We start from the raw sequence: 15,779 nt of genomic DNA on the forward strand, positions 1-15,779 counted from the left end.
AACAGAAAGCCAAATCATGAATGAACTTCCATTCACAATTGCTTCAAAGAGAATAAAATATCTAGGAATCCAACTTACAAGGGATGTAAAGGACATCTTCAAGGAGAACTACAAACCACTGCTCAGTGAAATAAAAGAGGACACAAACAAATGGAAGAGCATACCATGCTCATGGATAGGAAGAATCAATATCGTGAAAATGGCCATACTGCCCAAGGTAATTTATAGATTCAATGCCATCCCCATCAAGCTACCAATGAGTTTCTTCACAGAATTGGAAGAAACTGCTTTAAAGTTCATATGGAACCAAAAAAGAGCCCGCATTGCCAAGACAATCCTAAGTCAAAAGAACAAAGCTGGAGGCATCACGCTACCTGACTTCAAACTATACTACAAGGCTACAGTAACCAAAACAGTATGGTACTGGTACCAAAACAGAGATATAGACCAATGGAATAGAATAGAGTCCTCAGAAATAATACCACACATCTACAGCCATCTGATCTTTGACAAACCTGAGAAAAACAAGAAATGGGGAAAGGATTCCCTATTTAATAAATGGTGCTGGGAAAATTGGCTAGCCATAAATAGAAAGCTGAAACTGGATCCTTTCCTTACTCCTTATATGAAAATTAATTCAAGATGGATTAGAGACTTAAATGTTAGACCTAATACCATAAAAACCCTAGAAGAAAACCTAGGTAATACCATTCAGGACATAGGCATGGGCAAGGACTTCATGTCTAAAACACCAAAAGCAATGGCAACTTAAGCCAAAATTGACAAATGGGATCTAATTAAACTAAAGAGCTTCTGCACAGCAAAAGAAACTACCATCAGAGTGAACAGGCAACCTACAGAATGGGAGAAAATTTTTGCAATCTACTCATCTGACAAAGGGCTAATATCCAGAATCTACAAAGAACTCAAACAAATTTACAAGAAGAAAACAACCCCATCAAAAAGTGGGCAAAGGATATGAACAGACATTTCTCAAAAGAAGACATTCACACAGCCAACAGACACATGAAAAAATGCTCATCATCACTGGCCATCAGAGAAATGCAAATCAAAACCACAATGAGATACCATCTCACACCAGTTAGAATGGCAATCATTAAAAAGTCAGGCAACAACAGGTGCTGGAGAGGATGTGGAGAAATAGGAACACTTTTACACTGTTGGTGGGATTGTAAACTAGTTCAACCATTATGGAAAACAGTATGGCAATTCCTCAAGGATCTAGAACTAGATGTACCATATGACCCAGCCATCCCACTACTGGGTATATACCCAAAGCATTATAAATCATGCTGCTATAAAGACACATGCACACGTATGTTTATTGCGGCACTATTCACAATAGCAAAGACTTGGAATCAACCCAAATGTCCATCTGTGACAGACTGGATTAAGAAAATGTGGCACATATACACCATGGAATACTATGCAGCCATAAAAAAGGATGAGTTTGTATCCTTTGTAGGGACATGGATGCAGCTGGAAACCATCATTCTTAGCAAACTATCACAAGAACAGAAAACCAAACACCGCATGTTCTCACTCATAGGTGGGAACTGAACAATGAGATCACTTGGACTCGGGAAGGGGAACATCACACACTGGGGCCTATCATGGGGAGGGGGGAGGGGGGAGGGATTGCATTGGGAGTTATACCTGATATAAATGACGAACTGATGGGTGCTGACGAGTTGATGGGTGCAGCACACCAACATGGCACAAGTATACATATGTAACAAACCTGCACGTTATGCACATGTACCCTAGAACTTAAAGTATAATAAATTTAAAAAAATTAAATTAAAAAAAATTAAGAAATGTAGTTCCCCCCCCCCCAAAAAAGGAGGAGATCCTGTCACATGTTACAACACAGATGAATCTTCAGGATATTATGCTAAGTAAATAAGCCAGGCACAAAAAGACAAGTACTGTATGATTCCACCTATATGAGGCATCTAAAGTAGAAACAGAAAATTTAATGGTAGTTACCAGCAGCTGGCTGGAAAGAGAGTGAAAAGGAGAATTCATTAATGGGTACAGAGTTATGATCTGCAAGATGAAAAAATTCTGGAGATCTGTTTCACAACAATGTAAATATGCTTAATACTACTGACTGTACACTTAAAAATGGTAAATTTTATATGTTTGAACCATAGTTTTAAAAGGCAAAATAACATTTTAGTATTATTATAAAAATAGTTTCACCCTCACAGACTCCCAAATGTGTCTCAGAGACCCTCCAAGGGCCACTAAACACTCTGAGAACTACTGCTCTAATACAACCTTCCTTTTCTCTTTAACATCCATCTGCTTCTCTACCTACTCCTTCCCCTCTCCTGTCTCCTTGGACATGGCTTCTCAGTTCTTAAAAAGCCTCTACTCAACAATGCTGACTGGTAATTTCTACAATGATTTGAAAAGGCCTCTTCCTTCTGTTCTAAAATGTGGACATCAATATTCTCTGTTTATATTTCAGTATAAGCCCCTACGATTTCTTTCATATTTGCTTGCTGTACCTGTTTAGACCATAAATTTCTCAAGAATAGGTACCTTATCTATAGTACCTTGACAGTGTCACAGTGTTTCTCAGGTTTCTCTGCCCAAAACATGTATCAAATAGTATTGATTGGTTTGGTCCTAGAGCTCACAAAATGGAGCTGTTGGTCTGTTAACTCCTCCATGTCTTTGTACAGCTCCACTCAAAATCAACTGGTCTCTTTCTTGGAAAGTTTTAATTGCTTTCCAAACAAAGTATCTTGTTATCCTCTCTGATTCCTGCCAAAATAAGCAACTTTACAGCTCCAGTTTTGGTGCAACTCAACTTTTCTTTCTCTTCCTTTCAAAGTCTCTATGTGTGCTTTGGCTAAAATGTCAGCTGACCTTAGATCACTAGAGTGGAAGATAGGCCTAAATGGCATTTATGCAGTGGAAAGTCTCCATTTTTCTCATTGTGCATACAAATGAGTAACTAAAGAACAGTTTTCCCCTCTGGGCAGTAACCATATTACCTTTTTCTGGAACTCTGACCTCTTATGACCTAATCAGGCTTCTTACACTTTTAACCAACTAGAAGCCTTCCTCTATTTAGGCTCCTAACATGAATGGATCACCAGACCTTTCCTGCATTTTTTCATATATAGTTTTTTTTTTTTTTTTTTTTTTTGTCATATGTAATTTGTAGTCGTGGCCTTAGCCATCATGGTCAATTACTTACATTGCTGAACCCTCCTGTTTTACTGATGCCACACTAGCCAATCTCTAAAGAGGACCAAAAGCCCAAGAGAAAAGTCTCAAAAACCTTCGCATCCCTCACATCCACCTTTCCCAAAGAGGTCTGATTCACCATCACACATACTCACCCCAATACCATACCCACACACACACCCCCTCTGTTTAAGAAACATGATTTCCTTCTAGTCACTGCTGAGTCAATGAAAAGAAAGTTACCCACAAATATATCACCTAAGGTGGAATTGGAAGACAATGGCTTTTCACTGCCATTATCCTGAAAGCATTAACATCATTAGAGCTGTCACTGAGCAAATCATTACCTAGCTTACAAAATCAAAACTAATTACACCACTTTAGAGTTCAAACAGAGCTCAGTGATGGGCCAAAAGTCAATTGAAGTAGCCCCCATGAGTATGGGGCTACTAATTCTTTGCTGAATGTCATCATACTCTTCAACTCTGTTCAAAGTTCAGAACCAAATGTAATGATATTACAGTTAAAGTAGCTATGCATGACTGATGATAGTAATACATACCCAGAAAAGTATATTGTAAGATTACTACTTACTTCCTAACAAGATTAATCAGAGCAGTCAGGAACATCTATAATTTAAAGTCCTGCTCAAAACACTACAAACACCATTAAGATCAAATAAATAGGCTGGGTGTGGTGGCTCACGCCTGTAAGCCAGCACTTTGGGAGGCCAAGGTGGGTGGCTTGCTTGAGCTCAGGAGTTCGAGACCAGCCTGAGCAACATGGCGAAACCTCATCTCTACAAAGAATATAAAAATTAGTTGGGTGCGGTGGTGTTTGCCTTTGGTCTCAGCTGCTAGGGGGACTGAGGTAAGAGGATTTTGCTTAAGCCTGGGAGGTTGAGGCTGCAGTGAGCTATGATCACACCACTGCACTCCAGCTTGGGTGACAAAGTGAGACCGTGTTTCCAAAAAAAAAAAAAGCAAGTAACTGAATAAATGTGGGACAGACACAGTAGCTCATGCCTGTAATCCCAGAACTTTGGGAGGTTGAGGTGGAAGGACTGCTTGAGGTCAGGCGTTCAAGGCCAACCTGGGCAACATAGTGAGACCCCTGTCTCTAAAAATAAAAAAAAATAAAAAAAATTTAGCCAGGCATGGTGGCATGCAGCTATAATCTCAGATACTAGGAAGGCTGAGGCAGGAGGATGGCTTGAGTCACTCTATAAATCATAAACTAAACGTGAATAAATGCTTTCAATTTCACCATAAAAAAATCTCTGAACTGTTCTATTACACATAAGAACCCAATCATTTCATCTGTATATGCTAAAGAACATTCTAACCAAAAGTAATGCCTCTCTTTGACTTGCTTTAATTAAACAGAATTGACACACCTATGGACGGCCAGTACCAAGCCAATTGCTGACACAGAACCTCTCATTCAGTTATTTCCAGATGGTAAAGGAACATGAAGGCACCACCTTTCAATAGCTACAAAAGACATTCTTCAGACAACAGTTCAACCAGACAAAATTTTACCCACAATGAAGATAACAGTGAGGCTACCAAAAAGTGAACAACATTAAACATGAATATGAAAAAGGAAAGGTATTAAACAGAACATTTAAGAACAGTTTACCATAGTGTCTTGTACACTATGTATACATGCTAGAAGTTCCTCTTACACAGTCATGCACTGCATAATGACGTTTCAGATAACAGCAAACCACATGTACAACAGTGGTCCCATAAGATTATAAAGGAACTGAAAAAATTCCTATTAATGATGTCTTGATGATCCTGACCCTGTGCAGGCTTAGGCTAATGTGTGTGTTTCTGTTTTCATTTCTAACAAAAAAGTTTTAAAAGGAAAACAAATTAAAATTTTTTAAAAATAGAAAAAAGCTTATAGAATAAGAATATTATAAGGAAAATATTTCCCTACAGCTTTACAATATTTTTGTGTTTTAAGTTGTGTTAGTCCAAAACAGTCAAAAAGTTTTTAAAAATTTCAAAGTTTAGAAAGTGGAAAAGTTACAGCAAGTTAAGGTTAATTTATTATTGAAGAAAGAAAAAAATTTAAATAACTTTAAAATAAATTTAGTGTAGCCTAAATGTACAGTGTTTATAAAGTCTACAGTAATGTCCCAGGCCTTCACACTCACCACTCACTCACTCTGAGAACCTTCCAGTTCTGTGAGCTCCATTCATGGTAAGTGCCCTATACAGGTGTACAATTTATTTTATTATTATTTTTTGAGACAGGGTCTTGCTCTGTTGCCCTGGATGGAGTGCAGCAGAGCAATCATGGCTCACTGAAGCCTTGGCCTCCTGGGCTCAAGTGATCCTCCTGCCTCCGCCACCCAAGTAGCTGGGACTACAGGCATGCACCACTACACCCAGCTAATTTCTAAATTTTCTGTAGAGATGAGGTTTCACTATGTCACCTAGGCTGGTCTGGAACTCCTGGGCTTAGGAGATCTACCCACTTCGGCCTCCCAAAGTACTGGGACTGTAGGCTTGAACCACCATACCAGACCCAATTTATCTTTTATACCATATTTTTACTGTACCTTTTCTATGTTTATATATGTTTAGATACACAAATACTTACCATTGTGTTACAGTTGCCTATAGTATTCAGTGCAGTAACGTGTACAGGTTAGCAGGCTAAGAGCATATACACCACACAGCCTAGGTGTGTAGTAGGCTGTACCATCTAGGTTTGTGTAAGTATTCTATGATGTTTACACAATGATAAAATCACCTAATGATGCATGTATCAGAACATATCTCGATCATTATATAACACATGACTGTCTGAAAAATTAATAAATTTTAACAATTACCCAGCATCCACAGCAGAAATTAAAACGTGGCACACTTAGCACTGTCAACAGCACTCTGTGAAATGATGAAAATGTTCTCTATCTACACCATCCCATATATCCACATGTGGCCACTGAGCATTTGAAATGTGCCCAGTCCAAGTGAGGAACTGAATTTTGTTTCATTTCATGTTAATTTAAATTTAATTAACCATTTGTGGGTAGTGACTACCCTATTTGATACTACAGTGTAGACACTCAGTAACTGTTGAATAAGTAAACAGATAAATGAATAAACGGATATAAGATATGTATTAAGTCTGAAGAAAATATTGGAGCATGTCTTATGTGGCACATGCCAGAAAAACAGTTGATTAAAACACACATCTCGGCCGGGCGCAGTGGCTCACGCCTGTAATCCCAGCACTTTGGGAGGCCGAGGTGGATGGATCATGAGGTCAGGAGATGAAGACCATCCTGGCTAACATGGTGAAACCCCGTCTCTACTAAAAATACAAAAAATTAGCTGGGTGTGGTGGCGGGCACCTGTAGTCCCAGCTACTCCGGAGGCTGAGGCAGGAAAATGGCGTGAACCCGGGAGGTGGAGCTCGCAGTGAGTCCAGATCACGCCACTGCACTCCAGCCTGGGCGACAGAGCGAAACTCCGTCTCAAAAAAAAACAAAAAAACAAAAAAAAAACCACACATCTAACGCATGTATTATTCTCAAAAACAGCCCTGCTGTGCATGTGTAGGGTCAGGGAATATGTGGTAAATCTCTGCACCTGCAGCTCAAATGAGCTGTAAAACTAAAATGGCTCTAAAAAAAGTTTATTTAAAAAAAAAAACAGTTTTGGATTCTATCCTTACTAACACCCCATCTCTCTAAATTTACTTTTTTTGTATCAAATAAATTCTAGTTCTGATGCAAACCTCCTACTTTCTCTTTCCAGAAGCAATATGGATATGTGTTCACAATAAGGAAAAAAATACAAGTCTATTTGTTTCAATTATTTCAACTCACCAAGTATTTATTGGCACTGACCACCTGGGATACAATGATAGACAAGAATTATCAGATCACTCTGCCTCCCACATACATTTAAAAGCTTTTACCTCTCTCCATCCTCTTGCTGCCACCCAAGTTCAGACCACAATCATCTCTCTATTGAGGTACAGTCCTTGACTTACAATGGTTCAACTTATGATTTTTCAGCTTTATGATGGTGCAAAAGTGATGCACATTCAGTAGAAAGTATACCATGAGTATCCACACAACCATTCTGTTTTTCACTTTTAGTACAGTATTCAATAAATTACACGAGACATTCAACACTTTATTATAAAATAGGCCTTCTGTTAGGTGGTTTTGCACAACAGCAGGGTAATGTAAATGTTCTGAGCACCTTTAAAGTAGGCTAGGCTAAACTATGACATTTGTTAGGACAGGTGTATTAAATGCATTTTCAACTTACGATATTTCAATTTACATAACCCATCATAAGTCAAGGAGCATCTCTAGTCCAATTACTCTCCCTGCTTTCTTTTTTATTCCTCTCCAATTCATTTTCCACAATCCCACCAAAGTGAGCTTTCTTTAAGAAGCAGTTCCAGCTGGGTACGATGGCTCATGCCTGTAACCCCAGCACTTTGGGAGGCCGAGGCAGGTGGACCACTTGAGGCCAGCGATTTGAAACCAGCCTGGCCAACATGGTGAAACCCCGTCTCTACTAAAAATACAAAAACTAGCTGGGCATAGTGCTACATGACTGTAATCCCAGCTACTTGGGAGGCTGAGGCAGGAGAATTGCTTGAACCTGAGAGGCGGAGGTTGTAGTGAGCCGAGATAGCGCCACTACACTCCAGCCTGGGTGAGACTCTGTTTCAAAAAAAAAAAATTAAAAAGCAGTTCCAATCTTTTCACTCTTCAAAACCTTTCAAAGCCTTCCTTCTGCCCTGAGGGTAATGTCTAAACCCTCTAAAATAACTTAACAGACTCAGTTTGATCTAGCTCTCCAGCCATACAGCTCACCATTCACTCCCTAATTGTCTTTAGCCATATTAACTAACCTACATGGAATTCCATAATTAGAGCATGTTGTCTTCAAGTGAGAAACTATGTGCAGGTCTGTCAAGAAAATTCCATAAGCATTAAACAAACTCAAATTATGGATTTAGTACATTTCTTAAGGGCAGGTTGATTACTATAATCATCCAAACAGTGTTTCCTCTTCTCAAAGGAGGAAGAAGTCGAGGCTGGCATGGTAGCTCATGCCTGTAATCCCAACACTCTGGGAGGCCAAAGCAGGAGGATCACTTGAGCCCAAGTGTTCAAGACCAGCCTAGGCAACATAGTGAGACCTCCATCTCTATTTCAGTAACATTTAAAAAGAGAAAAAAAAAAAAAAGAAAAGAAAGCCAAAAATACAAATGAATAGGGTTGCTAGAAGAAGGCAAGGCTGAAAACACAGGTTTCTTGAGAAAATGTGCCAAAGTCTCTGTATCTGGTGTCTGATGCCTATTATCGTCTGCACATAGTGGCTGCTGAAATTTTTGTTGAATGAATGAATTAATTAATGACCAAAGTGAAAGGGAAATGAGAAAATCTGGGGACAGAATCCAGAAATAAAAAGGAGAGTAGGCATGTGTTCCCAATTCTGACCAAAAAAGATTCCAGGAAATGGTCGTTAGAGGTTTCCGGCAAAGCTCTTCTCCATTCTTAGAAGAGAGTCATGGAAAGCCTTTCTGTCTCCTATGCGACATGAGTGAATGTATATGTTGCCCTGGTTGTTACTGTCTGCTGTTTTTCTTCTTCTTTTTTTTTTTTTTTTTTTGAGACACGGTTTCACTTTGTCACCCAGGCTGGTGTACAATGGCGTGATCCTAGCTCACTGCATTCTCTACCTCCCCAGGCTCCAGTGATCCTCCCTCCTCAGCCTCCTGGGAAGCAAGGACTACAGGTGTATGCTACCATGCCTGGCTAAGTTTTGTATTTTTTTTTGTAGAGACAGGGTTTTGCCATGTTACACAGGCTGGTCTCGAACTCTTGAGCTTACGCAATCCACCTGTCTCCACATCCCAAAGTGCTGAGATTACAGGCATGAGCCACCATGCCTGGCAGTCTGCTGTTTTTCAACCATTAAGTAAACTGACACTGTGGAAAATAGACAGGAGAGACACAGCCTCTCATCCTGTTAGCCAGTGTTGAACTTGTAGTCCCTCTACCCCTGGACTTCCAAGTATGTGAGCATTCTTATTGTTTAAGTCAATGTGGGCTGCTATTTGCAGCCCAAAGCCTCTTAACTAATACATATCTGAGAAGCAATAAAAAGAAAATTTAGGCCGGGCATGGTGGCTCACACCTGTCATCCCAGTACTTTGGGAGGCTGAGGTGGGCAGATCACAAGGTCAGGAGATCAAGACTATCCTGGCTAACACGGTGAAACCCCGTCTCTATTAAAAATACAAAAAATTAGCCAGGCATGGTGGCATGTGCCTGTAGTCCAAGCTACTCAGGAGGCTGAGGCAGGAGAATCACTTGAACCCGGAAGACAGGATGCAGTAAGCCGAGATAGCACCACTGCACTCCAGCCTGGGCAACAGAGTAAGACTGTCTCAAAAGAAAAAAAAAAGAAAAAGAAAACGTAAATATTTTAAAAATAAGGCCAGGCACAGTGGCTCGCATCTGTAATCCCAGCATTTTGAGATGCCAAGGCAGGAGGATTGCTTGAACCCAGGAGTTGAAGGTTATAGTGAGCTATGATCACACCACTGTACTCCAGCCTGGGTGACAGAGTGAGACTGTCTCTAAAGAAAAAAATTTTTTAAATAAGAAAATCATGTTGAAGATGATGAACATAACATGCCATTATTTAACTTTGTAGCTTCATCAAAAACTAATCTCAAAAAAATAGCAAAATGAATCACTGCTATAAAGAAATATAGACCTTCTGTGCAACTGGTATAGCTAAAAGTATATCCAATAATTCAGATGTACTATCTGTGAAAAAAGATGTCAGACTTTCACTGGATGAAACAGTAGATTAAACACTACAGAAAAAAATTACTAACAAGTTTGAAAGCAGCAAAAAAAATCTGAATGAAACAGAGAGAAAAAAGACTGGGAAAAAAAAAAAAAAAATGAACATCAGTATGCTGTGGGAAAACATCACATGGCTCAATATACATGTAACTGGAGTCCCCAGAGGAAAAGCAGGGAAGAACAAAAAAAAATCTGAAGAAGTAATGGACAAAATGTTTCCAAATTTGATTAAAACTACAAATCCATAGATCCAAGAATCAACAAATCACAAGCACAAGAATCATGTAAGCAGGGCATGGTGGCCCATGCCTGTAATCCCAGCACTTTGGAGGCCGAGGTGGGAGGATAGGTTGAGCTCAGCAGTTTGAGATCAGCCTAAGCAACACTGCGAGACCTCACCTCTACTAAAAATAAAAAAAAAATTAGCCAGGTATGATGGCATATGCCTGTAGTCCCATCTACTTGGGAGGCTGAGGCAGGAAGATAGCTTGAACCCAGGAGATTGAGGCTGCAGTGGGCTATGATTTCACTATTGCACTCCAAACTGGGAGATGAGCGAGACAGTCTCAAAAACAAAGAAATAAATAAATAAAATCATGTAGAAAACAACATCAAAGCACATCACAATCAAATTGCTTAAAACCAGTGATAAACAGAAAATTCTAAAAGTATTCAGAGAAAAAAAGACACATTCTATACAGAGAGAACAAAGATTAAAAGGACAGCAGACATCTCAGAAAGAATGCAAGCCAAAAGATAGTGAAGCATCATCTTTAAAGTAATGAAAGGAAAAAAATGATCAACCTAGAGTTCTATACCCAATGAACATTTCTTTCAAAAGGAAAACAAAATAAGGACTTTTTCAGTCATATAAAAGTTGAAAGAATTTATCACCCACATACTTGCTGTACTAGAAATGCTAGAGAATGTTCTTGAGGTAAAAGCAAATATGGAAATATGGGTCCAGATGGAAACATGGATCTACACAAAGGAATGAAGCAGCCCAGAAATGGTAAATATAGACAAAAGTGACTCCATCTTGGATGCTAATCTGCCATGTTAACTTCTGACTAGCCCCAGTCCCGTAAATGCCTCTTGATTCCTGCTTTATTTACTAGTGTAAGAACATGTCAACCTTGGTGTTGGCACACAAATGACAGGATATGGCACATGCAGCATTCTTGCCTGTTCTGGAGGGCTGTCTTTAATTGTCTTGCACAGGGTGCATATCCCGTCTCCCTGTACTATATAAGCCCTGGGTCTCGGGAGTAACAGTATGCAGATCTACCTGTCTTGCAGCTACCCAGGACCATGCTTCTGTCTGCAAGTTCCCTCAATAAATCAATCAATACCAATGAACAATTTGCCTGCCTCCTCCTTTGGTTTCTCAGTCCCTTCAGCATTCAAGGGTCACTTTGCTTATATGACCCTTTCAGGCAACAATATGGTTAAATATATAAGCCTTTTTTTCCCTTATATTGAAAATCTCTTCAAAAGATAATTGACTATTTAACACAAAAATAATGACAATATATTGTGGAGCTTATAACATGTAGAAATAAAATATATGACAATAGCACAAAGACCAAAAGGAAGGGAGGAATGAATACTGTTGTTAGGTTCTTGTTCTAGATGTGAAGAGGAGTAATATTACTTGAAGGAAGATTGTGATAATTAAAGATGACACTATAAACTTTAACCACTAAAAAAAAGAAAAAGTTATATATAATAAGCCAACGTGAGAGATAAAATGGAACCATAAAAACTGTACTCAACTGAAAAGAAGAGGGAAAAAGAGGAAAAAGAACAAGAACGAATGTGACAAATGAAAAACAAATAGCAAGATTAAAACTAAACATACTAAATAATCAGATTAAATGTAAATGGCCTGAACACCCCAATTAACTGCAGAGATAGTCAGACTGGATTAAGAAACAAGACTCAACCAAACACTGACTACAAGAAGCCCACTTATATAAAGACACCAATAGGCTAAAACTAAAACTATAGAAGAAATATCTATCATGCTAATGTTAATCAAAAGAAAGCTGGAGTAGCTATAGTAATACCAGACTAGTAGATTTCAGAGCAAAGTATATAATCAAGGATAAGGAGAATCATTTAATAATGATAAAGGGGTCCATTCATAAAGGTATATTACAGTCCTAAATATGTATACACACAATAAGTTTCAGCCCACCAAAACAAGAAAATAGAAAGATGCCTTTCATGCAGTATCAGTATTCCTCTACCAAACTGAACATTGCCAAAATGGGGCTCAAGATCTTCTTTATGTAATAAATGGCATGCAATTTTACTAATAAAAGTACAGTATCACCCAAAAGGGTCAAAGTTAGTAATGTGTTAAACGGCTTATGAAAATATTTATGACTTCAGTGCCAAAATCTAAAGCTGACTCACCTTTCGTATTGCCTATCTCGTGGTAATGAAGCACTCCAATGTCGAAAGTCTATGATTAACATAAGTAAAAGGAGACAGGATATGAAGAAGAGTCCCAGGAATGCTACCCGCTGACGGACAAATGGACTCACTGTGGGTACAGTGAAGTACCAGGAGGCTGGGCAGAGGTAGGAAAAACTGATCCTGAAATTAGACAAACATTAATGAGTCTGAAACATTTCTACAATTGAGTACTTAAAAATCGTTTTTAAATTGGATAAAAGCCCCAAAAATCCATGCCAACAGAAGTCTAAACGTTCTTTTCATCTCTAATTTTGGAAGTTCATGGTGCTTCTACTATATAAATCAGAAAAGCCTTATCTGCCCTTTTTCCAAACTGCACTTTTGAGTGCAATTCAAAGACTTAATCTCATGTTAGTGAAAAGATCACCAGTCTCCCTGGGCAACCTCATAACATTGGAGAATCTCAGCAACTACAATATTCCCAACCAAGAATGCTGTCAAGAAACAGGATGGTCAGAAAATTTATTTAACTGATTTTTTAAATGTTTTATCAGATTATATATGCACATAGCAAAAGACAAATCAAACAGTTTAAAAGGATATATTGTATAGTGAAAAGTGATTATTGCCCTGACCCCACAATCTCTCTCTCAGAGGCAACCATTGCTACCCAGTTGCTGTGTAATTTTTTTTTTTTTTTTTTTTTGAGATGGAGTCTTGCACTGTTGCCCAGGCTGGAGTGTAGTGGTGCAATCTCGGCTCACTGCAACCTCCACCTCCTGGGTTTAAGCGATTCTCCTCCCTCAGCCTCCCCAGGAGCTGGGATTACAGGTGCCCACCACCACGCCCGGCTAATTTTCGTATTTTTAGTTATTTTTAGTAGAGGAGGGGTTTCTACTTGGCCAGGCTGGTCCTGAATTCCTGACCTCAGGTGATCCACCTGCCTTGGCCTCCCAAAGTGCTGGGATTGCAGGCGTGAGCTACTGCACCCGGCCATTGCTGTGTATTTTTCCAGGGATATTCTACGGATACACAAGCATAATATACACCGATATATTTACAGTAATATATCTGTGTGTGTACGTGTGTGTGTGTGTATCCATTCCCTCGGTTTTAAACAAATGGTAGTCCACCATACCTGCTGTTCTACATCTGTCCCCCACTTTATTTGATAACTGTTCCTTATTGGTGCATGTAGATCCATATTAATATTTTTTAAAAGCTTCAGGGTATTATAATGTATGGATAAGTGTATTCATCTGTGAAGTTCACTTTCTATATTGATTCAAAAGGACCTCGGTCTGTCTGCTTTTAAAGTTCATTGCAAACAAAAACCAAAAAACTTCTTTGTTTAACCTCGTCAAATGGCACCTAGCCTTGCTCAGATGCAAATCTGAATCAATGTTACAACCTTGTACTTTACAGAGCTGAGCAAGCCGACTCACTCCACCACCCCGGGCTACGGGCTAGAAACTATTATTTATCAGCCCTCGCAATAATACAACTTTGATCATCTCTGCATCCAACTGACCAGGATACAAAGTCCAAGTGCAGCTCCAGGGCAAACCTCACTTGGGACAGCCTCCCAGGGCCCCCCAACCTGCCTGCCATCCTCTGCCGTGCTCCCAGCCGGAGAGAAAGTGTACAGCCTTACCTAGCCATGGGTTCCTTTCGGTGGTCTCAACGCCTGTCACCTTTTTCTTTTGCCCTGAGAAGGTGGCCTCCTTGTCCCAGGCATCTCCTACGTCTGCAGCCTAGAAAGATTTGATTTCAGGCTTCTGTCCGACCGAGCCCACGAGACAAGACCTCCACGGAAATTCCACGGCTCCCACCTCCTCCCCAGGCTCCCACTCCGTCTGCTCTGGTTCCTCAGGCCCAGGGGACCCCACCCAGGCATCCTGGGAGCGGGGCGTTCTCGTGGGCCAGCTCTGTCCTCTAGGAACCGGTCGTCCCCAGGTGGCGGGGTGTGGGTCCCGCTTCCTCTCCCCGTCCCTCCGGGTCCCACAGCCCTCTCGCGCCCACACTCACGGGATCAAGCGGCCCGCCGGTTCCTTCGGCACCGCTCGGTTCAGTCCCGAGCTGATGCCCGCGGCCCCTTGCCCAGCCGGAAGGAGGGCCCGGGCCGGCGGCGGCGCCACGTCCCCAAGGAAACCGCAGGGAGCCAATGACTGACAGAAGACCCACAGAGAGGGGCCGGCTCTTCACGAGCCGAACCAGGGGCGAACCAGCTCCGTCAGCAGCACGTCCGTCCGCCAGGGTGGCCAATCCCCTAGACCAGTTGGCCTCTAATGCCCGCCCCGGGACTTTGAGCCGCGCCCAATCGGAAAGGCGTCGTACCGAGGCTCCGCCTGCAGGGCCCGCGGTGAGCTCACAGGTGAGTGGCGCTGGGCGGTCCTGCACTCGCTGCCCTCCCAGGGGCGCGAACTCTCGGCCGGTTGCTTTCTCCACGGCCGCTCCCGGGACAGAGTACCTCCGTTGGGTGGGATTCGGGGTGTTCGCGACGGAAGCGCATCCCTTGCCCATAACCTATTGTTGGTTTTGTGCCCACTAACCCTCCCTACCAGAATGGCAGTTCTCCCACCTTAAACCTTCCCTATCACCTCCCAAACTGATGCCCCGACCTCATTGTCTTGCCCCGTGAGAAAAACATACATTGAAGACAATGACGTTTACACCAAAGTGCTTATGTCCATTCATTCATTCGTTTACACCAAAGCCTTATGTCTATTCATTCATTCACTGAATGTCTACTAATGCCAATCATCATGAGTTTCTGTGTCGCCGCCCTCCTTGACCTTACAGTAACACAAAGGAAACGACGCGCGCGCGCGTTGAGTGTGTGTGTGTGTTTCTTGCTTGCTTACACCAGCCGTTATCTCATTTCCAGGAGGAAGGCATAAAGTCCAAGCTCTTTCCAACGTGGCACTTGCATTGCGCCGCACAATCGGCCCTACGGCGTCCTCTGCCGCTACTTGCCTTCCTTACCACGCTCCAGCAACCCGCCCTGTTTTGCTCATTCTGCCCCTCCACCTGCCTTGAATAACCGGCCCGGCCCTTAGCCAAATCACCTCCACTTCATTCCTTACCACTCCTCTTAAGGGTCACCTTCCCCTAAAAGTCCTGCTTGACCTACTATACCTTCTTTATACATGCCTATTGTTTCACTTAGCACATTGAATTACAATTATATGTATATGTCTGTCTGTCTGTCTGTCCCACTAGACAGAATATCCTTGAAGGCAAGGACTATCTGCTTCCA

At 41.2% G+C, this 15,779-nt stretch overlaps 1 protein-coding gene across 3 annotated transcripts in view; it reads right to left on the minus strand.

Annotated features, from left to right (window-relative positions):
• Positions 1-14,763, minus strand: part of ENTPD7 (ectonucleoside triphosphate diphosphohydrolase 7) — a 57,338-nt gene extending 42,575 nt beyond the window's left edge. For 2 of the 3 annotated variants that reach the window (XM_030941041.1, XM_010356074.2), the window contains exons 1-3: positions 14,549-14,763; positions 14,175-14,274; positions 12,518-12,700 (exon numbers count right to left, since the gene is read on the minus strand). In XM_030941041.1, the coding sequence (XP_030796901.1) occupies positions 12,518-12,700; positions 14,175-14,182 (191 nt within the window). In that variant the 5' untranslated portion in view covers positions 14,183-14,274; positions 14,549-14,763. The remainder of the gene's footprint in view (positions 1-12,517; positions 12,701-14,174; positions 14,275-14,548) is intronic. The other variant, XM_030941042.1, reaches the window with a different exon arrangement.
• Positions 14,764-15,779: the final 1,016 nt, after the last annotated feature.

This window comes from Rhinopithecus roxellana, chromosome 11 (genome assembly GCF_007565055.1).
Source record: "Rhinopithecus roxellana isolate Shanxi Qingling chromosome 11, ASM756505v1, whole genome shotgun sequence".
Taxonomy (NCBI): Eukaryota; Metazoa; Chordata; class Mammalia; order Primates; family Cercopithecidae; genus Rhinopithecus; species Rhinopithecus roxellana.